This window comes from Giraffa tippelskirchi, chromosome 1 (genome assembly GCF_054371585.1).
Source record: "Giraffa tippelskirchi isolate mGirTip1 chromosome 1, T2T-mGirTip1v1.2.pri, whole genome shotgun sequence".
NCBI classification, from domain to species: Eukaryota; Metazoa; Chordata; class Mammalia; order Artiodactyla; family Giraffidae; genus Giraffa; species Giraffa tippelskirchi.
In genome coordinates, this window is record NC_137275.1 from 192,821,692 (window position 1) to 192,848,130 (window position 26,439).

The window sequence follows — 26,439 nt, forward strand, 5'->3', positions numbered from 1 at the left end:
GAAAGAAAGAGTGGGGATTTTGCCAGATGTATTAATAGATACCTGGCTGGACCTAAAGCCAAGCTGGGAAAGAACTGCTCTCAGAGCAGGAAGGTGACAGAAAATCGCTGCCATACACTGGGATGCAGATGTCTGACTTGATGGGTGGAGGTGGGAGCCTGGAAGGAAGTGGAGCTCAGGTACAGATGCTGTCCCCAGGAAAGGGCCTGAGGTGGTGAGAGGAGTTGTTATCCCTATCCTTCTCTGGGGCCTCAGGTCTGTCACCCAGCCATTCCTCTGCCCTCAGATGCTGGCCTGGGCTCATCCCACAGTCCCACCCAAACCCTAACCTTGGTGTAAGAGTCTTGAGCTTGCAGCCCTGAACCAACCCCTCTCTTGGTTCTGCAGCCAGCCTGGGTGTAGACATTAAGGAAGGGGACACAGAGACTCAGATGGCTGCACATATGAGACGTGAGTAGCCACCTAAGTGTTCCAGTCTGTTGGGTGAAGATTTGGGCTTGGTGAGCTCTCAAGGGGGCCTGGGTGGTGTTGGACAGTCTCTGCGGTGGCTGAGGTACGGAGGTGTGTTACAGCAGAGGACCTGTGCGAGGGTGAGGGTGAGGGAGGTGCATGTGACTCCCTTCAGCTTTACCTGATGATGAGCACAGAGTGAACACACTCTGTGACCAGATCGAGACCCTGGAGGAGAGGGAGGAGGTGTGCCGTCCACCCCTACTCGCCCGTGTCAGCAGGCTGCTACCTCTTTAGGACGGGCACCTGGGCCAGGCTCTGGGGTAGCGGTAGCGGTCCTAGGTGCGGGTGGTCCAGGAGTCTGGAAACCCCCACACTGGGAAGAGCCCGCATTCCCTTCAGCCCCAGGCCCGCTCATTCCTGCTTGACAGGGGTTCCAGGGCAACAGATGCTCCCAGCTTGACAGGCGGGAGCTGGGGAGGGGTATGGCAGGAATTTTAGCTCAGAAGCTGAGCTAGTCCCGGAACAGGGCTTGGGGTTAGCTGGGTCCCTGAGGGCTCATACATCTAACAAGGGTCAAAGGACCTGGGTGCACTGGTGCTCCTGGGCTCCCAGCTGATCACAGAGGCCTCCAGGAACAGGCTGCCTTGATGACTGGACAGATGTTACTGAGGGAGCTACGGGGTCCCTGGACTGCAGATGACCGGTTCCTTTATTAGCGTGTGATGTTTGTATGCTCAGTGTAGTTGCAGACATTACCCCATGTGTGGCTGCCTAGGGTCAGAGTTAGAGTTCAGACTGTGCTTGGAATAGAACTGACATAGTGGTTACAGATTGCAAGTAAAGAGTGGTAAGCATAAGGTCATGTAAAGATTTTGTTGGTAAAACCTACTAGTATTACCTTAACGGAGTAGGTCTGTTTGGTTGACTCTTCCTTTAGATTCTCTTTCTGCTGCATCAGAGAGACTGACTTAAGAGTCAGGGCCCTGCAGCAAACTGGGGACACTCCTGGGGGTGGGAATGGGTGTGTAAGTGAAGGATGGGGCTGCTGAAGAGGTCTAGGGACTCACTTGCTGACTGTGACATTTCTTCAAAGCACACAGCCAAATTGTTGAGGGCAGAGGTATGCACATGGATCCAAGATTGTCCTTATTAAAGGACAGGCAATGGGACAGAAATTCCAAACTGGAGTTTAGAGGCAGATGAACAGGCCTGGGCTGAGGTGGCCTAAGAGGTTTCATGGAGGAGAAAGACTTTGCAGGCTGGATTTGGAATGCATTTGTGTTTATGGATTTGGAATGCATTTGTGTTTGTGGATTTGGAATGCATTTGTGTTTGTGGCCTGCAGGATGGAGGCTGTGTCTGTTCCATGTGTGTGGTGCCAGAGTCTGTGGACACGTCTGACGCTGGGTGTTCATGAGTCTCTGGAGGTGTGTTTTCTGAACGGCTACTCCGAGTTAGTTTCTCAGTGGCATCACTGAAATTATGTCCTCTTGTGTCTGTAACCGTGTGCCTTTGACTGCGTGTGAGGCTCTGCTCTGGCCTCTCCCTTTCCCCTGTCCCTCTCCTCTGATGCGCCCCAGCTGCCAGTGCTGTTTACCGCAAGAGATGGTTTCCTTTCCCTTCCCGCTGACTGGATTCCCATGTGTCCGGCTGCCTGCCCGGCCCTGTCCGGCCCTGCCCCTGAGGCCTTAGTGTGGGGCTTGACCTTGGGAATGATACGCTCTGGAAAGCCCCCAATATGCTCTCTGCCTGGCTGTGGACCCAGAGACGTTCCAGTGGAGGAGGGGGACAGGGCGGGAAAGGGGGGCAGTTGGCAGCAGGCACCCCTCCTTCTGGAAACAGATCGCCTTCTGGCTCCTTCTCAGGCCCCCTCTCTCCTCTCTGTGCTCCCATCAGAGCAAGTACGCAGGGTCCTGGCCTCACTGTGTCTGTGCCTGGGAAGGGACAGTCCTCTCCAAGTCCCGTTACGCACAGGTCCTCTGCCTGCCCCCGCACCTCGCGTGCCTGCACTGTTCTCACTCCTCATGTCCCCGCCTGCACTCGGGGCTGTCCTCCCTTCTTTCCTCTCCCTGCAGTGGACTCTGTGCTTCCTTCTCCGACAGCCCAGGCCTCTGCCCTGGAGCAGGTGGAGCAATAGGCTTGGCTGACTGGGGAAGAGCAGAGACTCAGCTCCTGTCACATGGCACAGGAAGGAGCATCTCCAGTGGTGTTTATTCCTGTGCCCACCCTGTGTTTGTTGAGGTGGTACAGAAACGAAGCAGCCATGGTCCCTGTTTGCTGAGACTCAGTGTTTTACAGGAGAAGTGATTCTGTGGAGAAGCCATCCCCCCACTGCAGGAAGTCAGTTGTCTGAAATCCTCTCTCTAGAATTCTGAAAGGCTCTCTGCAGAGACCAGGCTAAGGGCTCCATGTCAGGACAGTGTGGTACCTCAGAGCACAGAGGCTAGCTCCAAAGTTCCCAAGCAAGCACCACTGTATTCCTAGCATCTGCCAGCAGTTCTGGAGTTTGTGCTCTGCTGTGATTTTAGCTCTTGAGCCAAGGGGGAGCTGGATGGTGGGGCTTGTGCTAGGGTTATAGGATGAGATGAGTGAGACTTCATCCTGCTACATCATCCTGCATGAATCATAGGCTCTGAGCCTGTCTTCTCTCAGCTCTTGATTTTGCTGAGAAATTGAGAATCCTGAAGGTCTTGGTTCCAGCTCATCTCTCTGCCCCCAGCCCTTTGTTGCAGGACTTGGTCAGCACTATGAATTCATGCTTTTCTAGGGCAGGTAGCCTGTGGCGGGCCACAGGAGGAGCCCATTTCACCTAAGCCAGGATGTGTGCACACTAACCTCAGCTTCCACTTGACCTCCCTCTCCTCTCCTCTGTGGCTCTCTTCTCAGCTCCCCGCAGGGTGGGAGGATGTGCCTGCCACAAGACCTCCTCTGATCTTTGGGGATACTTTAGGGAAACAATGGAGGGTGTGGCTCAGCAGGCTTGAGCCTTGTGCCTCCTCACCTTGGGGGCACAGTATCACCATTCAGCGAGACACTCATGCTTCTTCGCATCCTGGCTTTTCTGCATCCTGCTAGCAGGACACATTGTGCTACATGCTGGGTCCTCACAGAGGAAGAGTCCTGCCTCCACCTCCTAGTTTGATGTATGTTGAGCCATGCTGGATTTCCTTAGGAATCAGTGAGGCAGGGGCGCCCCACAGACCCCCACACCATATCACGAGGAAGCTGCAGCACTTCCTGTCCTTAGTGCAGCTTTTGGCTCCTCTGTGGTAGGTCAGAAGGTGAGAATGCAGAAGTGTCACCTTGTGAGAGAAACGAGGAGTCCAAAACAGAGATCCCTCCCATCCACTCAGGGCAGCCTCTTTGTCTTTCTGCTTCCCAGTTCTGTCTTCCCACCTGCAGACATCCCTGGTCTCTTCCTGGACACTAGGATGCCACACCTGCTCTTTTTCTCAGTCTCAAGCCCCAACTTCATGCTCTGTGCGTCTGGAGCTTTCCCCCTCTATATTCCAAGAACATCTGCTTCACACATGTGATCACCAACCACGTTTGCCCACCTGGGCTCACATTCTGCTACTGACTTTTAGGCCCTAAAAGAAACCACCTGCCATGGTAACTTCCAGAGTTTTGGCTGTCTTTATCAGCCCCTCCCAGTTCGTCTTTCACCCCCTTTAGGTATTTGCCCCATTCTCTCTTTTTTTTTTCCAAATAAATAAAAGTGTATTTATTTTATCCAAATAAATAAAAGTTATTTATTTGGTAAATCAGTGTAGTAAACAATATAGTATTGTTGTTGTTGTTTTTTTAAATACAAATAATATTTTTTAAAGGTGATAATAATGCTCTATACAAAGAATTTTCTGTTTTCCTTTGTGGTTTATAAACTACTCTGCATCCAAGGTCCTTAAAGGACTCCAAATACTTTATATCAAGTGGTATTATGATTACAGTAAGTGTCTAAGCGATCACTCGATGTTGGCAGCACTTACTTGGAGGCATAAACACAAGAGTATGTGAAAAAAAATCAGGTTACTCTCATTATATAAAAATAGATTATAAAATGGACAATTTACACTAGAAGAAATACACATGGCCAAAAAAAGATTTTAAATGCCATTGAGCTTCCCTAGAGATTAAAAACACATCTAATAAATCAAAGAGTTATCGTTCCTTTGCCTATTATATGAGAATGAAGTGAGATAAATACTCTTCAAGTATCTAGTGTGGAAGTGTGAATGTTGCCCCATTCTCTTAATTGTAGGGAAACTGTTCTCATGATACACAAAGTCCCCCATTACTGTCACTTTCTCTGTACTTACCACCAGCAAGGCATCTGTGATTTAAGGCAAGGCCAACCCCTCAACCTGGGGACTCACTCCTATTCTTTTACTTCTGCACCATGACATTGCTCCAGCAGCTCCCCCTTTCTCACCTGCATCATCAAGTTATTTCTCTTGACTGGATCTTTTCCATCAACATCCAACATGCTATTGAATATATCTCCTACCTTTAAAAACCCCTCTTGATGCTATTTCATTTTTCTGCAACTCTGTGGAACAAACCTCTCTATAGCAGTTGATTACACTTGTTATCACCAATTGCTCTCTCTCAAATCCACTCGTTATGCCTTTACCTCAGTGTCTCACCTTATTCTTCTTAAGGCCACAAATGATCTCTGTTATTAAATCTAATGATCAACTGTGAGTCATCTTACTTGGCAGATTGGCAACATTCATGCAGTTGACCACTTTCCTTTGAAATACTTATCTCTCTTGGCTTCTAGTACTCTCCTGGTTTTCCTCCTACCTCACTGGCTATTACTTCTCAGTCTTTGCTCATTCGTTCCTACTTTTCACCTCAATTTTTTAAAATTTGTTTTTAAACATGGGTGATCAATATCAATAACCTCAGATATGCAGATGACACCACCCTTATGGCAGAAAGCGAAGAAGAACTAAAGAGTCTCTTGATGAGAGTGAAAGAGGAGAGTGAAAAAGTTGGCTTAAAGCTCAATATTCAGAAAACTAAGAACATGGCATCTGGCCCCATCACTTTATGGAAAATAGATAGGGAAACAGTGGAAACAGTGGCTGACTTTATTTTTCTGGGCTCCAAAATCACTGCAGATGGTGATTGCAGCCATGAAATTAAAAGATGCTTACTCCTTGGAAAGAAAGTTATGACCAACCTAGACAGCATATTAAAAAGCAGAGACATTACTTTGTCAACAAAGGTCCATCTAGTCAAGGGTATGGTTTTTCCAGTAGTCATGTAGGGATGTGAGAGTTGGACTGTGAAGAAAGCTGAGTGCCGAAGAATTGATTCTTTTGAACTGTGGTGTTGGAGAAGACTCTTGAGAGTCCCTTGGACTGCAAGGAGATCCAATCAATCCATCCTAAAGGATATCAGTCCTGGTGTTCATTGGAAGGACTGATGTTGAAGCTGAAACTCCAATACTTTGGCCACCTGATGCGAAGAGCTGACTCATTTGAAAAGACCCTGATGCTGGGAAAGATTGAGGGCAGGAGGAGAAAGAGACAACAGAGGATGAGATGGTTGGATGGCATCGCCGACTCAATGGACATGAGTTTGGGTAAACTCTGGGAGTTGGTGATAGACAGGGAGGCCTGGCGTGCTGCGGTTCATGGGGTCGCAAAGAGTTGGACACGACTGAGAGATTGAGCTCAACTGAACTGATTATTAGAAACATAGCTGGAGCTTTGGAGAAAAAAATAATATGCATCTGGATTTTAAAAAGTGATTACAGGTTTTTCTATTAAATGGTAGCTTTGGTGATACAGAATTCTGTTATTTTTCTGTTGACTAGTCATGATACAATGGTATTAAGTGCGTAATAGTTACATAATCACAATAGTAAAAGATGTTTATCAGTTTTCACAATCAATAGCCAGACAAAAAGTAAAAGATAATTACAATTTCAAGTCATAATGGGAACATGATTAACTTAACAATATAATAATTACATATAATTTGGGGAGTCAAGCAGAGTGATGTGGTGAGTGGAAGTACATACATGCACATGTTTTCATCTGCCCAGCCAGTCTATGTCTTTTGGTTGGTGCATTAATCCATTTATATTTAAGGTAATTATTGGTATGTATGATCCTATTACCATTTTCTTAATTGTTTTGGGTTTATTTTCTGTAGGTCTTTTATGTTTTCTGCCTAGAGAAGTTTTTTTAGCATTTGTTGTAGAACTGTTTTGGTGGTGCTGAATTCTCTTAACTTTTGCTTGTCTGGAAAGCTTTTGATTTCTCCATCAAATCTGAATGAGAGTCTTGCTGGGTAGAGTATTCTTGGTTGTAGGTTCTTTCCTTTCATCACTTTAAATATATCATACCATTCCCTTCTGGCTTGTAGAGTTTCTGTTGAGAAATCAGTCGATAACCTGATAGGAATTCCCTTGTGTGTTATTTGTAGTTTTCCTCTTGTTGGTTTCAACATTTTATCTGTTTTTTTGTCAGTTTGATTACGATGTGTCTCGGTGTGCTCCTCCTTGGGTTTATCCTGCCTGGGACTCTCTGTGATTCCTGGACCTGGTTGACTATTTCCTTTTCCATGTTAAGGAAGTTTCCAGCTATGATTTCTTCAAATACTTTCTCAGGTCCTTTCTCTCTCTCTTATCCTTCTGGAACCCTTGTAATGTGAATGTTGGTGTTTTTAATGTTGTCCCAGAAGCCTCTTAAGCTGTCTTCATTTTTTTCATTCTTTTTCCTATATTCTGTTCTGTGGCAGTGATTTCCACCATTTTGTCCTCCAGGTCATTTATCCATTCTTCTGCCTCAGTTATTCTGCTATTGATTCCTTCTAGTGTATTTGGAGAAGGCAATGGCAACCCACTCCAGTATTCTTGCCTGGAGAATCCCAGGGACGGCGGAGCCTGGTGGGCTGCCGTCTATGGGGTCGCACAGAGTTGGATATGACTGTAGCTACTTAGCAACAGCAGCAGTGTATTATTGATCTGTTTGTTCTTTAGTTCTTCTAGGTCTTTGGTAAACATTTCTTGCACCTTCTCCATTGTTTTCCCGAGGTCCTGAATCATCTTCACTATCATTATTCTAAATTCCTTTTCTGGAAGGTTGCCTATCTCCACTTCATTTAGTTGTTTTTCTGGGGTTTTATCTTGTCCCTTCATCTGGAACGTAAATTTCTGCTTTTTCATCCTGATTAACTTTCTGTAATGTGGCTTTTGTTCTAGCCTCTGTGGGATTGTTCTTTTTTTTTAATTGAAGGATAACTGCTTTATAGAATTTTGTGGTTTTCTGTCATACATCAAGAATCAGCCATAGGCACACCCATGTCCCCTCCCTCCCAGACCTCCCTCTCATCTCCCTCTGCACTCCACCCTTCAGTCTGTTGCAGAGCCCCTGTTGAGTTCTTTGAATTATACAGCAAATCCTCACTGGCTATCTGTTCTACACACGCTATTGTAAATTTCTGTAAATTCATCAGTGCCATCTCTTCAGATTCCATATATATGTGTCAGTATATGATATTTATATTTCTCTTTCTGACTTACTTCACTCTACATAATGGCCTCTAGTTTTGTCCACCTCATTAGAACAGATTCAAATGCATTCCTTTTATGGCTGAGTAGCCTCTGTGGGATTGTGGTTCTTGCTTCTTCTGTCTGCCCTCTGATAGAGGAGGTTGAGAGGCTTGTGTAAGCTTCCTGCTGGGAGGGACGTCTTGCTGTGCCTTGTCTTTGGACATAGGGTATCTTTTTTTGGTGGATTCCAGTGTTCTCCTGTTGATGCTTGTTCAACAACTAGTTGTGATTTTGGTGTTCTCCCAGGAGGAGATGAGCACACATCCTCTACTCTGCCATCTTGAACCAGAAGCTTAATCCCTTCAATTTCTTAATGTTGGGGTGTCCCAGAGCCTGGTCCTTAGATCTGTTGTTTGTGATCATTGCCTTGGTGATCTTATTCAGTTTCATGGTTTTACATTTCAAATTTTCTTTATTTTCTTCTTTCTCCTCCTCCTCCTTCTCCCTGTCCTTCCCCTTCCCTTCTTCCATTTCTGCATCACCACCATCATCATCATCTAATCTATCTTTCTATCTAATCGTCAACAGCTAGGACCTTGCCTTAGGACCAGCAAGCTTCTGTGTTGAGAGAAAAAATGTTGGAAGTATGATCTCACGCAGAAGCTGGGAGATTAGTAATCATACTGCAGTAATCATAGCAGCAGAGAGAGAAATGGTCATGTTCTGAATTCATTTCATAAGGTGTAGCCAAGAGGATGGTTTGGATGTGAATGATCAGGAGAAAAATGTCAAGGATGACACCACTGTTTTTGTCCAGAACAACTGGAGAGATGGAATTGCTATTAACTGATGTGAATACTGTGATTGGAGCATGTTTTGTATATGTAATTAGATGATGGTTGAGGCAGGGACTCAGGAGTTCACTGTTTAGTTTGAGGTGAGTATTAGACATTCAGGTATTTATGTTGATTAGGCAATTTGGGCAGGTGAGACTGTCCCACGAAATTATGAACTCCATTGTGTACGTCCTGTCTTTGCTGTGATTGTGATAGTACCTTGCATATAGTAAGTAAGCAAATATTTTAATTGAATATAAGACACTTCTCAAGGTTTTTTTTTTTTTTTTTAAGTATTTTTCTTCCCATTTTTACTTTGGCTATGTGATGCAGCTTGTGGGATCTTAGTTCCCTGACCAGGGATCAAACCCATGCCCCCTGCCGAGTCCTAACCACTGGACTACCAGGGAATTCCTTTCCAGTTTTAAGATATAATTGACACATGGCACTGTTAGTGTACAGGATAATCAAGGTTATTTTTATCGTGACCCTTCTGGGGTCCTCCTAAGAAGAGTACTTCAGTAATCCTGTGGCAGGATTCCCTGTTTCATTACATGTCATGGTAATGTAATGATTTGTGTGCCTCCCAAGGTGTCATTCATGCAGCTGATAGGCAGTGGAAGTGGGATACAGGCAAGAGAGCTCCAGCCTGCCAGGTGTGTTCTCCAGAAAGATCTAACCAATAACCACCAGGGGGCAGAGAGGGGAGATTCTACCATTTGCTTCTGACGTTAGTTATATTAGCTATATGCTATTGATAATAAACACAAAGTACCTCCTCAGAGTTGGAACACTGGCACTTCCCTCCAGATTGTGGGCATACATAGAAATCATCAATGAATTTTGCTTGTGGGATTCCTGGCTACTCCTTCTTGACAGTACTATCTTCAGGCCCACAATGGTCCTCTGTGCCCAAGGATGCCATGATAGAAGTCAAGCCTGACCTTTACTTTCAGTGTACCTTAGACAAGGGCCTTCCTTCTCTGCTTAAGTCCCTTTCTCCACAGTCTAGTGAGGGGGCTGTTGTGTGGAATGCTGACTAGCTAAAGTGTGGGTTACAGCTCCTTTTCTAGATAGGAAGAACATTTACTTCCCATGTGCCTTTCCTGAACACACCACGGTGGAGAAAAGAGCAGACACACAACTCTCTGCTTAGAGATATAGAGTATATTTTGGGTGGTGTTCTGCCCACCTGTACATTAATGAAAATTACAATAGCATCCTCTTCAAGGGATGCAGACAATGGGGAGACTATGAAGTCTTTTGATTGCACTGGGTCTTCTTGAGCAGACCAGTGTTTTTGTCTGAGGTGACAGCTGAGAGTCAGGGTGGGTTCCCTGGTTGGGTGGCACAAACCACTCGAGGACAGTGCCGAGGGCAGTGGTAGAAGGTGCTCAAGACAGAGGCTGAGTGGAGTTGATGCGAGTGGGAGTGGTGCCAGAGCTTGCTGTCCAGGAACCAGGGTATGTCCATGAAGGCCAGGCCCATCTGCTTCTCAGGGGGTGGAAATTGGGTCTTCAGGTCCCCTCCTGTCTTCTCTGTCTTAGTTCTCCCCTTGGGATTTTTCGCTGGAGCCAGGCTCTTTGCTACATTTACTTTTCTTGTGTTAGCCATTTTCTCAGAGGTGGAGGACGTGGATTCCTTATGCCCTTTGCCTTTTGTTTTGAGGTTAATACAGTGCAAAAAAGATTTCATCTTATTCCTAAAGCCAGAATCTGGAAGACTGGGCCTCTGGTGAGTATAGCCTGGCATCACTGGCCCCTGCAACATCTGACCATGTAAAGTGTGGCCCCACAATGGGTTACCTGGAGTGAGTTGGCCCAGGAAAGGCTGGCCCTGTGACACCTGGGGCACCACAGGCTGGGCATTCTCAGGAACTCTTGCTGTTTTGAGGATGACATTGAGCTTGGCTTGACTGGTTTGCAGGTCATTCTTCTCAGAGTCTTTCCCCTCAGGGGCTCCAGGAGGTAGCTCTGGGAGTTTAAGCTGAGGGTAATGCTGAGGACTATGCTGGCAGGGAGCGTCAAGGTGAAAATGACGTCTCTGGCGACAGGAGCTGCGGGATGTCCTGTTCAGGAGCAGCCCTTCTGGCCTCTGCACTTCAGTTGAGTGGCTTTTTTCTCTTGTGGAGGAGAGTGTGAAGCTTGCATCCCCTTCTCCGCGGTCCCCAACTGATTTGGGTTTGCCTGGCTTCTTTCTCTTTTCTGCCAGTGTGGGAACTTGGGCTGAGTCCTTGCTCTTGTCAGGCCTATGGAGCTCAGAGCTCCAGGGCTCCTCCAGGCTGCGGTTGTTCACACTGGCTCCTAGCTGAACACAAAGCACTTGAGCCTTGGCCTCTGTCATGTCCCCACTGGGTTGTGAGATCTGGGCGGCCCAGTGGACAGAATCATGGTGTGCTGCACTGAAATGATGCTGCTTCTGTTTCTGATGCACCGTCTTTAACTCCGAGGCCAGCTCTTCTGTGAGGTGGAGCCATTCTGGATCTGGGGAACATGGCGTATCTGTTGGGACGGGGAGATCCTGGAGTGGTGTTTTTCCTTGGTTGTCTAGATTCCCAGGAGACTCCTGTGTGCACATGTTCTTTGGCATTCCTACAGTTTGTTCTCTGGACTCCCTTGCCGTTAGGGGAATTCCCAGTTGTATCTCTAGGATCTTCTTTTTTAGATGGAAATTTAGTTTAGTCAAGATGGGTTCCCTGAGTGAGCAGGGCCTCGCAGGCCCTGTCTGGCTTTCTCGAGGCAACATCTTGATTATTCCTTCCATCTGCACTTCAGCCTGGAATTCATCTGCAGCATCTGCACAAGCTTCATTGCCATCTTGAAAGCCTGGCCCATGACTCAGACTCTGCTCTTCAGGTGAGGGCACCTGAGTTGGATGTTCTGTTGGGAATTGGACAGGTCTAGGCACCATCTCTGTCTTCATATCTGGGGAAGTGACTGCTGGGGCCATAGCCCTGGAGAGAGCCACATAATAAAGAGCAGGCAGCCCTGACAAGGCGGCCAGATACTTGTGCTGTAAAGTTGTCTCCAGCTTCTCAATGGCTCCCTGAGATAGGGCCCAGGACAACTTAGGATGTTTAATGAGAGCATCTGATGAGGCTTGTTGCTGCTGGTCAAGGGCTGTTGGCATCCAGGGTATAACTTCCTGTCGTTTGTCCAGGTCATCTGCTGCCTGTAGTTCCAGGGGCTTGCTTTCTGGGATGCAGCTGAAGGGAGCCACTTGCAGGTCTCCAGGACTTCTGAACTCGCAAGAGCCACGTATGCAGACAGGAATCTTGCCCTGGTGAATCTCCTCGCGTTTGGAGTCAACATGGCTCTGCAGGATTGCCTTGGCCTGGTCAATCACATGAGGCATAGGGACTGACGCTGGGTTCTTAATGGCTGGGAGTGGGTCACTAACCCCAGTGCCCTCTAGAGCTGTAGGTTGGGGGACATTCACATTGTCCAGGGCTGTGCTGCTCCAGGACAGAGTCTGCTGGCCAGCGGAGGGCAGGAGCAACTGGATTGACCGCTGGATCTTCCAGGGCAAGCTCCAGTGATCATGAACCAACTGTCTCTGGAGGTGGAATTCCAGCAGCCTCCTGGCATGCTCTGGGAAGAATAGTTCCTTTGTGATGGTGGAGACAGGCTGCCCTGGCCAGGAAGTTTTTACAGTCTCAGAAGATTGGGCTTGGTCACTGGGCTTACACTGCATGGGGCTCTCAGTGTGCTGATCTCTCTGGAAAACATCTGTAAAGTCCCACTGAAGCTGGAGCTGCCTCTGCAGCAGGTGCCACTCCAAGGCTTCACATTCGTCCAGAGTCAGCAAGGGGCTACTGATCTGACCTTGTTGGTGTTCAGGTGGAGCTGTCCAATTTGGGGAAGATGGAGAAGAGAGTGGAGCTGACTGGGGTGGAGTTTTAGGCATCAGAGGGAAGCAGGAGAGCTCCTTGAAGAGAAAAGGATCCTTCAAGGGGCGCTTGGACATGCTCCTGTTCATGGAGAGGCCTTGAGAACCCAAGAAGGTGCCAACCAGGGACTCGCTGTGCAGAGAAGGGAGGCCACAAAATAGCTGGCTGAATTTTGGCTGCACAGAGCTCTCTGAATCACTAGCCTGTTGCCCAGGCATTAGAAAAAGGCCACTTAATTCTTTAAGAGCTACATAGGGTGAGGCTAGAGTCGTATGGTTTGGGATTTGCTGGTAGTAGTGTCTTTGTTCTGGGTCCATAATGGACCATTCAGAAACCCAGAAGGCCTGGGTAGGTTGGCCAGCTATACATGAGCCCCAGTTCTGGTATGAAATGGTCCTGAATTTCTCAACAGAGAACGGAGAAACATCATTCTGGATGAAAGAAACTGGTTGATTATGTACAGGGTGGCAAAATAGTGGCGGGTTTGGCAAAAGCTGCCTCAAGGACTCTTCCACACGTCTGGGGAGCCCCCACCTCTGGAAATGCATCAGTCTTCTTACATGCACCTCAAGAAGCCTCAGGACTTCAGGACTAAGGAATGGCAAGTGGGAAGGGAGGACAGTGACCATGTTTAAGGCCATAGGATGTGTTAGACCTGTGATTTCTTGATTTAGGGTCAGCAGAGAGACCTGGGAATTCAAGGGCTGCTGGCCTTGGTTCCCATAGACAAGGTTGGGGTGGCTCTGGATTATCTCCTGCAGGTTCACTGAAACCCTTGGCTCCTCAAATCTTGAAGAAAGCATAGTCTCTGGGCCCCTGGGCACCTCTGGCACTTGAAATCCCTGCCTTAGCTTGAGGTGTTCAGCCCAGTAATCACGGATGCCCGCTGCACCAGTTGACTGGGCCACTGACTGTGCCAAGGATTTCTGTGACACTGTGAAGTTTGCAGACGGAAGTGAAAGGTGTTTGGAGTGTGGGGAACGATGCTCCATACTCTGCTGGAAAGACACTTTAGGCATGGACAAAACCTCTAGGCAAGAAGAGCCCTGTGCTGGCCCCCCTGAAGTTGGGGAGACCAGAGTATTCTCATCTGCCACCACCTGCTGAATCTCCAGAGCCATGCTGTTGCAGGTTTGGCAGCAGGGATCTTCACACAGGAGCTGCCGCACACTCCCCTCTTGAGGAAGCCAGCCCTGGCTGGGGAGGGAGACATGGCAACCGTCTGTTACTGATGGAGTGACAGCTGCCTCTTTGGCCTGAGACTGGGCTGCCCTCCCATAGTCCTATAAGCTCAGAGGCCTGCCTCTGCTGCCTGTTTACTCATCTGTTTTTTTCTCCTAGGGAAATGACATTTGACAAGTTATGGTGGGCTGGGCTGAGAGCCTGGGGCTTATTGGATAGGTCTCAAGACAACTGATGGGAGCACAGGGCCTTGAGAGAGTGGGTAGTGGGTGAGTCCTCTGTGACCTGTGTTGAGAAGCTGAGCTAGGGGAAGGAACCAGGCAGACAGGGGATACAATGTTTAGCTGATGGCACAGCACCAGGAACATCACCATGTAGAACCTGGAGTCATTCTCTTTAGGGGCTGAGGCTGTGGCCTGGTATTCAGCATTTCCAAACTATGAAAAAGGAGATCCTTTTGGGAACTCTGTTCTGGGGATTAAAGAGTGTACACAACATCTCTTGAGAGTCTGTCCCCTTTCTCTAGTGATCTAGAGAAAAAAGAAATAATAGGACAAGCTCCTGTCTGAGGGCTGTCCCAGGAACTGACCTCCCTGAAGACAGAACCAGAGGAGGTAATGTCAGCAGGGTCCAGGGGTCTGCCCTTGAATGGGTGTAGCTGTAAAGAGAATATGAAAATGATGAATTAATTATGCACTTAATTATCTATTCTCCTGACTGTATAACTTGTCTTGTGGCTTGAGTGCAAAACCATGTAGAGTCTTTTATGAACTAGTGCATCTACTAGTGAACTCCTGAATTCCAGGGCCGCTTTAGCCTAGCACAGAGAACTAGGACACTCTCTTCTGAAGTATCTGAGCGCCCCTTGCCCTGGCAACCCTCCAAACCAGAGCTCCAGGCTCCAATGTGTCTGGCTCCCTCCCAGCCATTCTCCTTCTCTCCAACCTTGTCACAGGTCAAGCAGACAAGTGATCACAGGCCAGGGTGGGAATTGGAAGACTGCAAAGAGCAAGAGATCACCTTCTCATGACAGAAAGCAGCTCCCACGGCTTCTCAGCTTCTTCCTGGGAAAGTCTCCTAGCTGAGAAACCAGGAGACAGTGTTACATGGAACAGGAGAGGGTTCAGGGACATCCTATAGGAAGATTTTGAATGAGAGATTGCAAACTCCAACAGTGAGTGCTGTAAAGCAAGTCTGTGTACGACTTAGCCAGGTATGATGTGCTCTTCTGGGCCTGCTCTCATTTGATCTTCACAACTATGCTGTGAGTGAAGCAGGATCATCAGATACTGTTTCATAGGAACAAGACTGAGATGAAGAGACTTCCAGAGGGTCATAAAACTAGTAAGTGACACAGTTAAGGACTTCTTCCTTGTTTCCTCTCTTTTCATTCCTGGGGGTAAGGTGGACTTTAGAACATTCCCAGACTCTGATTTCCCATCCCCCCTATTCTTTTCTGGAAGAATTTGTCAGCTTAGACAATGGAAGTCTTCATTGGTTAGAGTACCTGGCTCCTGGCATCAGGGCCCATCAAGGGACAGGGTTCCTTGCCCACAGTGGAGGGGAGTCAGAGCAGAGACTGAGACTTTACCTCTTGACGCTGCATCTCTAGCCCCTTGTCTGACTTTTCGGTGACTCTTAAAGACAAAAGAATTAAGAGTGTGAAGCTAGGACACCATTTTTTTTCACATCCAAAATGAAGCAAAAGAAATATACATTTCCCAGTCTCTTTCTGTATATCTGTATTTTATACACTCTTCATATGTTCGTCCTGTACTCCAGCTTTTCACCCGAACATTTCATTTTTTTACTTATTTCACACTTACTTCAGTGCTTTCCATATTCTATACCTCCTGTCCCCTTTCCTAGGACAAGTTTGTCAGGGGGCTTAGTGTGATACAGGAGGAATAATAGAACTGATTAAGTGGTTGGTGGTTCTCAGCCAAGGACTTCTGCTTACTAAGTCCACCAATCAGAAAAATCCCCCATTTTGGGAGGTCAGAAGAGATCCAGTGAGGTAGCTTCCATTTTATCTAGCACTCAACCCAAGTCAGACAGAAATTCTTAATTTTTCAACTAGAATATACAGAAGGGGTGGGCTAGCAGGGCATTATTTCTAGGCTCTGAGAAAGAGAAGTACTATAAAGAGTAACTGAATGTGTCTTATCTAAGACTTAACTAGTGAAGCCATGGTCATAGGTTTCCCTACCGGGCAGCAGCTCCTTTTATGTTCTGTTAATCCATGGTAACTCTCTTTCACTTGCCAGATAGTTAGGATAATAATGAAGATGGAGCTATAGATATATAAGAGATACCCTAAATCCCACAGAACAGAAGTTGGGATCAGCATGGTCTAAAACCTCATTAGCATGAGGAGACCAACCACTCCTACATGTAGGCACTCAGGGTCCTGGTGCCTAATGACTCTCCATGTTATGCCTGTGGTCTCCACCTCACAGATGACAGAACCAGCCATCAGACTACATCATAAAGCCCGCTTGTTTCACAAGGCAGGTGTGTTGTCAAAAGACATACCTGTCTAGAGAAGCTCACGTGGTGCTTCAGTCTGTAAATGAGGGTATCTTGTTGTAAGGACTGAAGGTCTCGCTTGCAGGCAGTGTCTTTGCTTCTACTTTGTCTTCACTTTCCACAGCCTCCACCAGCCTGACAGCTCTGCTCTTCCTTTGTGACAGCTGTCTTGTCAGCCATCCGCTGAAAACTGAGTGTTTAGGAACATTAGGTACCTTTTGAGAAAGAGTGGCTGGGAGAAGGAACCTCTATAAACTCCACCTGTACTGAAAATGTTATGTGAGAAGCATACATTAGCTTAGGGACGGCAGAGACTGGTTATGGTTTGGGAATGGAGAACTTTATTTATGGCTGCTCTGGGCCTTCCTTGCTGCTCTTGGGCTTTCTCTAGTTGTGGAGAGTGGGGGCTAATCTCCAGTTGTGGACCACAGGCTCTAGGTGTACGGGCTTCAGTAGTTGCAGCATGCTGGCTCAGTAGTTTTTGGTTGCTGGCTCTAGGGCTCGCGGACTTCAGTAGTTAAACACAGTGGCTCATTTGGTAACTTTTAGGCATGATGAGTGTTTTCCAATCACTTCCAAGACCCATCATTCCTACACCTTGACTACTAGATTTACACATTATGTTACCTGCTTGGCTGTCTGTGGATATTGTGATCTGACTCCAATATCTTAAAATTTCTGAATTTCCTTGAGAGAATCTTTCCCTGGTAACAGTGGTCTCACAGCCAAAAAATTCTTGGCCTCAATATCTCTGAAGATATCACTTGGTCCTTCCTCCAGTGTCCAGTCCTCTATCCATCTGGCATGGTGAGCGATCAGTCTGTGCTCAGTCCTAAGCTGGACAGTGTCAAGGGTACAAAGATATTTTCAGTCATGTTGCTTTTAGAGCCAGCAACCCAAAACCACTTCACTGGTTTCTAAGATAAGACTAATCCACACAAAGTAAGAACCAGTAATGGAAAACAAATGGAATCATTTATTCATCTGTGAGGCCCAGGTCACAAACATCCCATTCCTAAGGGGAAAAAACACAGTGAGGATCAGGATGCATAGTCAGAGAAGGCTCCTGGGTAGAGTGAAACTGGAGTTGAATGTTTACATGCAGGCTATGGGTGAAAGGAGTATGTTCCCGGTAGGAGAGAAACTTAACAACAGATGCAGAATACTGAGGGATGGGCCATGGGGTTCATCTGGCAGTAAGAAATGCAGTCTACCTCTAGCAGAGGTGCATGTGGGTGGACTGGATTGGGCTTGAAGGGAAATATTGGAGGAGCAGGAACGAGTTCTCCTGATGGAAGCATTTATTTTATTTCAGTAACTTAAAATTGTTGTTTAAAATTTTACAAAGGCAGAAGAAGGTATGTAGTATGTCTCTTTCTCATCTTTCTCTCCTCTTTTCCTTCCCTGTGTATCTTTCAGAATTGATTTAGGAATTGATTTGGGATAGGAAGTATAAATAAAGTGATATTTTTTCACAAATGAAAGCATATTATAGACATGATTTTTATCTTGTTTTATTTAATATGAAAATATCTTGTGTCTATTTTGCAAATATTTTTTAAATTGAAGTATAGTTGATCTACAATGTTGTGTTAGCTTCTGATGTACAGCAAAGTGACTCAGTTTTACATATATGTATTTCAGATTATTTTCTATTATAGTTTATTATAAGATATTGAATATAATTCCCTGTGCTATACAGTAGGACCTTGTTGCTTACCTATTTTATATGTAGTAGCTTGTATCTGCTAATCCTAAACTCCTGTGACTGCAGCAGGGCCTTTGCCCTGGCCCCCAGGCAGCATGCTAACCGATACCTGGCAGCAGGTGAAGGTTCACATGCTCAACAAGGACCATCAGTGGGACAACCGGGGGACCAGGCATACGATCCGGCTGTGTGGAGTGGCTGAAGGGCATGTCCCTGCTACTCAGGGCCTGACAAAATGTGGTCCACCTGAGAAGGGAATAGCAAACCACTTCAGTATTCTTGCCTCAAGAACCCCATGAACACAATAAAAGGCATAAAGATATGACACTGGAAGATAAGCCCCCCAGGTCAATATGTGTCTAAAATGCTATGGGGGAAGAGCAGAGAAACAGCTCCAGAAAGAATGAAGAGGCTGGGCTAAAGCAGAAACGTCATTCAATTGTGGATGTGTCTGATGGTGAAGGTAAAGTCCAATGCTGTAAAGAACAATATTGGATAGGAACATGGAATGTTAGGTTCATCAACCAAGGTAAGTTGGATGTGGTCAAACAGGAGATGGCAAGAGTGAACATCGACATTTTAGGAATCAATGAACTAAAATGGGCGGGAATGGGTGAATTTAATTCAGATGACCATTAAATCTACTAATGTGGGCAAGAATCCCTTAGAAGAAATGGAGTAGCCTTCATAGTCAACAAAAGTCCAAAATGCAGTACTTGGGTGCAATCTCAAAAACAAGAGAATGATCTCTGTTCATTTCCAAGGCAAGCTATTCAATATTACAGTAATCCAAGTCTATGCCCCAAACACTAATGCCAAAGCAGCAGAAGTGGAACGGTTCTACAAAGACCTACAAGACTTTCTAGAACTAACACCAAACAAAGATGTCCTTTTCATCATAGGGGACTGGAATGCAAAAGTAGGAAGTCAAGAGATACCTGGAGTAACAGGCATGTTTGGCTGTGGAGTACAAAATGAAGCAGGGCAAAGGCTAACAGTTTTGCCAAGAGAACGCACTGGTCATAGCAAACACCCTCTTCCAACAACATAAGAGATGACTCTACACATGGACATCACCAGATGGTCAATACTGAAATCAGATTGATTATATTCTTTGCAGCCTAAGGTGGAGAAACTCTATACATTCAGCAGAAACAAGACCTGGAGCTGACTGTGGCTCAGATCATCAGCTCCATATTGCAAAATTCAGGCTTAAACTAAAGAAAGTAGGGAAAACCACTAGGCCATTCAGTTCAGTTCAGTTCAGTTCAGTCGCTCAGTAGTGTCCGACTCTTTGCGACCCCATGAATTGCAGCACGCCAGGCCTCTCTGTCCAACACGAACTCCCAGAGTCCACCCAAACCCATGTCCATTGAGTCAGTGATGCCATCCAACCATCTCATCCTCTGTTGTCCCCTTCTCCTCCTGCCCCCAATCCCACCCAGCATCAGGGTCTTTTCCAATTAGTCAACCCTTCGCATGAGGTGGCCAAAGTATTGGAGTTTCAGCTTCAACATCAGACCTTCCAATGAACACCCAGGATTGATCTCTTTTAGGATGGATTGATTGGATCTCCTTGCAGTCCAAGGGACTCTCAAGAGTCTTCTCCAACACCACAGTTCAAAAGCATCGATTCTGCGGCGCTCAGCTTTCTTCACAGTCCAACTCTCACATCCATACATGACCACTGGAAAAACCATAGCCTTGACTAGACAGACTTTTGTTGGCAAAGTAATGTCTCTGCTTTTAAATATGCTACCTAGGTTGGCCATAACCTTCCTTCCAAGGAGTAAGCATCTTTTAATTTCATGGCTGCAGTCACTATCAGCAGTGATTCTGGAGCTCAAAAAAATAAAGTCTGACACTGTTTCCACTGTTTCCCCATCTATTTCCCATGGAGTGATGCGACCAGATGCCATGATCTTAGTTTTCTGAACGTTGAGCTTTAAGCCAACTTTTTCACTCTCCTCCTTCACCTTCATCAAGAGGCTCTTTAGTTCTTCTTCACTTTCTGCCATAAGGTGGTGTCATCCGCATATCTGAGGTTATTGATATTTCTCCCGGCAATCTTGATTCCAGCTTGTGTTTCTTCCAGCCATTCAAGTATGACCTAAATCAAACCCCTTATGATTATACAGTGGAGGTGAGGAAAAGATTCAAGGGATTAGATGTGGTAGACAAGAGTGCCCGGAGAACGATGGATGGAAGTTCGTAACACTGTACAGGAGTGAGAGGGTTAACAGGTAGGAAGGCCAGAGATCCCCAAGAGGCAGGAGGAAATAAACTGCAAATGGCAGACATTTTTTTCCTTTCTCTACACAAAATTAAAAGAGGCTTATTTTAGTTCTGTGCTGACAACGCCTGGTTCTGCCTGAACTTAACTCTTCTCAAACCTTGAGTCTGCCTGAACTTAACTCTTCTCAAACCTTGAGTTAACCTACCTGGTTTTTCTTATGGAAATGTTTTTCTTAAGCTATGTTAATGAAACTATGTATTTGCTTTGTAGTCTGGCTTTCTTCAAAAGGATTCTGGCCTATGACTAACCTTTTTTTCCTTTTCTCAAACATTGGGCTGATAATGGTTCAACAAACCAGTATTCATGTCAAATGTTTTATGCCTGGGGATGACACACCCTGTGACATTCTATCTCAAAGAGGCATATTGTGGGAGAGGGGCCTGGTCAAAATCCCTTAGCCTTGAGGTGTTTCTTATATCTGATTAGCAGCTTGCTAACAGACATAAAACGTTGGAAAAGACCCTGATGCTGGGAAAGATTGAAGGCGGGAGGAGAAGGGGATGACAGAGGATGAGATGGTTGGATGGCATCACCGACTCAATGGACATGAGTTTGAGTAAACTCCAGGAGTTGGTGATGGACAGGGAGGCCTGGCATGCTGCAGTCCATGGGGTCGCAAAGGGTCGGACACGACTGAGCGACTGAACTCAACTCTCAAAAACTAGCAAGGGGGCATTCTTTCTGCCGCCTTCTGATGTCTATTTCAGAAGCTTTCTCTATCTCTTTTATACTTTAATAGAACTCTGCTACACAAAAGCTTCAAGTGATCAAGCCTTGTCTCTGGCCCCGGATTGAAATCCTCTCCTCCAGAGGTCATGAAACCGGCGTAGTTCACAGCTCATGGCAGCAACCTTTCAGGAAGTGGTGACCAAAATCACCCCCAAGAAAAAGAAATGCAAGAAGGCAAAGTGGTTGTCTGAGGAGGCCTTACAAACAGCTAAGAAAAGAAGAGAAGCAAAAGGCGCAAAGGAGAAGGGAAAGATATACTCAAGTGAATGCAGCATTTCAGAGAATAGCAAAGAGAGATAACGAAGCCTTCTTAAGTGAACAATGCAAAGAAACAGGAAAACAACAGATGGGAAAGACTAGAGATCCCTTCAAGAAAACGGGAGATACCAAGGGAACATTTCAAGCAAAGATGGGTTCAATAAAGGATAGAAATGGCAAGGACCTAACAGAAGCAGAAGATATTAAAAAGAGGTGGCAAGAATACACAGAACTGTACAAAAAAGGTCTTAATGACCTGCATAACCACAATGGTGTGGGCACTCACCTAGAGCCAGACATCCTGGAGTGTGAAGTCAGGTGGGCATTAGGAAGCATTTCTATGAACAAAGCTAGTGGAGGTGACGGAATTCCAGCTGAGCTATTTAATATCCTAAAAGATGATGCTGTTAAAGTGTTGCATGTGATATGCCAGCAAATTTGGAAAACTCAGCAGTGGCCACAGGACTGCAAAAAGTCAGTTTTCATTCCAATCCCAAAGAAAGGCAATGCCAAGGACTGTTCAAACTACCACACAATTGCACATGCTAGCAAGATTATGCTCAAAATCCTTCAAGAGTGGCTTCACCAGTATGTGAACCAAGAACTTCCAGTACAAGCTGGATTTAGAAAAGGCAGAGGAACCAGCAATCAAATTGCCAGCATCTTCTGGATCATAGAAAAAGGGAATTCTAAAAAAACATCTGCTTCACTGACTATGCTAAAGCCTTTGATTGTGTGGATCACAACAAACTGTGGAAAATTCTTAAAGAAATGGGAATACCAGACCACCTTACCTGTCTCCTGAGAAACCTACATGCAGGACAAGAAGCAACAGTTAGAACTGGACATGGAACAATGGACTGGTTCAAAATTGAGAAAGGAGTACGTCAAGGCTGTATATTGTCACCTTGCTTATTTAACTTATATGTAGAGTATATCATGTGAAATGCTGGATTGGAAGACTCACAAGCTGGCATCAAGACTGTTGGGAGAAGTATCAACCTCAGATATGCAGACCATACTAGTTTAATGGCAGAAAGCGAAGAGGAACTAAAGAGTCTCTTGATGAAGGTGAAAGAGGAGAGTGAAAAGCTGTTTTAAAACTCAACAATCAAAAAACGAAGATCCTGGCATCTGGTCCCATCACTTCATGGTAAACAGATGGGGAAAAAAGTGGAAACAGTGACTGATCTTTTTTACGTGGGCTCCAAAATCACTGCGGATGGTGACTGCAGTCATGAAATGAAAAGACATTTCCTCCTTGGAAGAAAAGCTATGACAAACCTAGACAGTGTATTAAAAAGCAGAGACATCAGTTTGCCAAACAAGGGTGTACATAGTCATATCTATGGTTTTTTTCAGTAGTCATGTATGGATGTGAGAGTTGGATCATAAAGAAGGCTGAGCACTGAAGAATTGATGATTTTGAACTGTGGTGTTGGAGAAGATCTTGAGAGTCCCTTGGACAGCAAGGAGATCAAACCAGTTAATTCTAAAGGAAATCAACCCTGAATATTCATGGGATGGACTGATACTGACGCTGAAACTCTTAATACTTTGGCCATCTGATGCGAAGTGTTGACTCATTGGAAAAGACCTTGATGCTGGGAAAGATTGAGGGCAAGAGGAGAAGGGGTGACAGAGATGAGATGGTTGGATGGCATCAATGACTCAATGGCCATGAGTTTAAGTAAGCTCTGGGAGTTGGTGATGGATAGGGAAGCCTGGCATGTTGCAGTTCATGGGGTCACAGTTAGATACAACTTAGCATCTGAACAACAACAATGATTTCCTTGCTGTGCAAAAGCTTCTAAGCTTGAATAGATCAAATTTGTTTACTTTTGCTTTTATTTCTTTTGCCTAAGGAGACTGACTTAAGAAAACATGCTGCAATTTATGTCAGAGAATGTTTTGCCTATGTTCTCTTCTGGAAGTTTTTTGGTGTCATGTCTTATAAGCCTAAGTGATTTTGAATTTATTTTTGCATAAGGTGTGAGGAAGTGTTGTAACTTTGCTGATTTACACACAGCTATCTAGTTTTCCCAGTACCACTTGCTGAAGAGACTATCTTTACTCTGTTGTATATTTTTGTCTCTTTTGACAAAGATTAATTGCCCACAGGTGTGTGGGTTTATTTATGGACTCTCTTATATTCCATTGACCCATATGTCTGTTTTTTGCCAACACCATGCTCTTCTGATTACTGTAGCTTTTTAAGATTGTCTGAAGTCTAGGAGTGTTATGCCTTCAGCTTTGTTCTTTTCCTTAGGATTGCTTTAGAATTCTGGGTCTTCTGTGGTTCCATAAAAGTTTTAGAATTAGTTGTTCTAGTTCTGTATAAAATGTCATTGTTAATTTGATAGGGATCACATTAAATCTGTAGATTGCTTTGGGTAGTATGGCCATTTAAACAATATTAATTCTCCCAATCCAAGAGCATGAGATAGCTTTCTATTTCTCTGAGTCACTTTCAGTTTCCTTTATCAATGTTTTATAGTTCCCAGCATATATGTCTTTCACCTCCTTGGTCAAGTATTTTATTTTTTTGACATTTTATTTTAATTAATTAATTTGGTGGCTTGTGGGATCCTTGACCAAGGATTGAACCCAGGCCATGGCAGTGAAAGCCTGTAATCCTAACCATTAGGCCACCAGAACTCCCTGATATAATTTTAAAAAGGATATTTAAAAAATTTTCCCATAGTGATATTTCATTGTTAGTGTAAAGAAATAAACAGATTTCTTTATGGTAATCGTGTATCCAGCTACCTTGCTGAATTTATCAGTTCTAGTAGTTTTTGTGTGGAGTCTTTAGGGTTTTCTATATACATAGTATCATATCATCTGCATATAATGAGAGTTTTACCTTTTCTCTTCCAATTTGGATACCTTTTATTTCTTCTTATCATTTCAAAAAACCAGCTCTTAATGCCCAGAAATAAACCCATGCACCTATGGGTACCTTATTTTTGACAAAGGAGGCAAGAATATACAATGGGGCAAAGACAGCCTCTTCAATAAATGGTGCTGGGAAAACTGGACAGCTACATGTAAAAGAATGAAATTAGAACACCTCCTAACATCATACATAAAGAGAAACTCAAAATGGATTAAAGACCTAAATGTAAGACCAGAAACTATAAAACTCTTAGAAGAAAACATAGGCAGAACACTTGATGACATAAATCAAAGCAAGCTCCTCTGTGACCCACCTCCTAGAGTAATGGGAATAAAAACAAAAGGAAACAAGTGAGACCTGATTAAACTTGAAGGCTTTTGCACAGCAAAGGAAACACTAAGGGAGGTGAAAAGACCACCCTCAAAATGGGAGAAAATAATAGCAAATGAAACAACTGACAAAGGATTAATATCCAAAATATATAAGCAGTGCATACAACTCAATACTAGAAAAACAAACAACCCAATCTTTTTCCCTAAACAGACGTTTCTCCAAAGAAGACATACAGATGGCTAACAAACACATGAAAAGATGCTCAACATCGCTCATTATTAGAGAAATGCAAATCAAAACTACAATGAGATAATACCTCACACAGGTCAGAATGGCCACCATCAAAAAGTCTTCAAACAATAAATACTGGAGAGGGTGTGGAGAAAAGGGAACACTCTCACACTGTTGGTGGAAATGTAAATTGATACAGCCACTATGGAAGACGGTATGGAGATTCCTTAAAAAACCAGGAATAAAACCACCATATGACCCAGCAATCCCATTCCTAGGCATATACCCTGAGGAAACCAAAATTGAAAAAGACACACGTATCCCATTGTTCATTGCAGCACTAGTTACAACAGCTAGAACATAGAAGCAACCTAGATGTCCACCGACAGATGAATGGATGAAGAAATTTTGGTACATATACACAATGGAATATTACTCAGCCATAAAAAGGAATGCATTTGAGTCAGTTCTAATGAGGTATATGAACCTAAAAACCTATTATACAGAGTGAAGTTAGTCAGAAAGAGAAAGATAAATATCACATTCTAACGCATATATATGGAATCTAGAAAAGGAATACTGAAGAATTTACTTACAGAGCAGCAGTGGAGAAACAGACATAGAGAATAGACTTGTGGCTATGGGGAGAGGGGAGGAGAGGGTGAGACGTATGGAAAGAGTAACATGGAAACTTACATTACTATATGTAAAATAGATAGCCAATGGGAATTTGCTGTATGGCTAAGGAAACTCAAACAGGGGCTCTGTATCAACCTAGAGGGGTGGAATGGGGAGGGAGATGGGAGGGAGTTCTAAAAAGGAGGGGATATATGTATACCTATGGCTGATTCATTTCCTGGTGGCTCAGATGGTAAAGCATCTGCCCACAATGGAGGAGACCTGCGTTCGATCCCTGGGTTGGGAAGATCCCCTGGAGAAGGAAATGGCAACCCACTCCAGTATTCTTGCCTGGAAAATCCCATGGACAAAGGACCCTGGTAGGCTACAGTACATGGGGTCGCAAGAGTCAGACATGACTGAGCAACTTCACTTTTCATGGCTGATTCATGTTGAGATTTGACAGAAAACAACAAAATTCTGTAAAGCAATTATCCTTCAATAACAAATAAATAAATTAAAAAAGAACCAGCTCTTGATTTTATTGATTTTTTTCTTATTGTCTTTAAAATCTCTACTTTATTTCCTCTCTGATTGATAGGGTACGGTGAACAGTGTCGGATTCTCGATCTCTGAAGAAGATTTAGCTTCAGGACCACAGACCAGGCTTGATCACTCAAGAGCTTTTGTGTGGCAGAGTTTTATTAAAGTATGAAGAGGGACAGAGAAAGCTTCTGACACAGACATCAGAAGGGGGACAGAGAGTGCCCCCCTGGCTAGTCTTAGCAAGGGAATTATATATTTTTTAAATTGGTTATTACAATAAATCAAAAGAATGTTTCAAGGTTGAAAGATCTTACTGGGCCCACTCCCACAATTTACATTTTAAGATGACAGGATTAGAACTAATAATAGAAAGATCTTACCAGACTAACTCCCATGATATACATTCTAAAATAACAGGATTA

The 26,439-nt window shown here is 44.8% G+C and overlaps 1 protein-coding gene and 1 long non-coding RNA gene across 7 annotated transcripts; one reads left to right on the forward strand and one right to left on the reverse strand.

Moving 5' to 3' along the window:
• Window positions 1-9,948: 9,948 nt before the first annotated feature.
• Window positions 9,949-17,350, reverse strand: LOC145517088 (protein SPATA31F1-like). 6 transcript variants are annotated; one of them, XM_081519371.1, is made up of 5 exons: window positions 17,027-17,350; window positions 16,406-16,589; window positions 15,378-15,507; window positions 14,891-14,951; window positions 9,949-13,885 (listed from the first exon to the last, which is right to left on the reverse strand). In XM_081519371.1, the coding sequence occupies exons 4-5, from the start codon at window positions 14,896-14,898 to the stop codon at window positions 10,123-10,125; spliced, it is 3,771 nt and encodes a 1,256-aa protein (XP_081375497.1). In that variant the 5' UTR covers window positions 14,899-14,951; window positions 15,378-15,507; window positions 16,406-16,589; window positions 17,027-17,350; the 3' UTR covers window positions 9,949-10,122. The 6 variants fall into 6 exon arrangements, with proteins under 6 accessions (XP_081375497.1, XP_081375512.1, XP_081375481.1 ...); XM_081519386.1 differs by having other exon boundaries at window positions 15,462-15,507; window positions 17,027-17,329; XM_081519355.1 differs by lacking the exon at window positions 17,027-17,350 and having other exon boundaries at window positions 9,949-12,820; window positions 15,462-15,507; window positions 16,406-16,495.
• LOC145517575 (uncharacterized) lies at window positions 16,434-22,072 on the forward strand. Its single transcript, XR_014062165.1, has 3 exons — window positions 16,434-16,610; window positions 17,715-17,757; window positions 21,143-22,072. It is a non-coding gene; the product is annotated as an uncharacterized LOC145517575 (long non-coding RNA).
• Window positions 22,073-26,439: the final 4,367 nt, after the last annotated feature.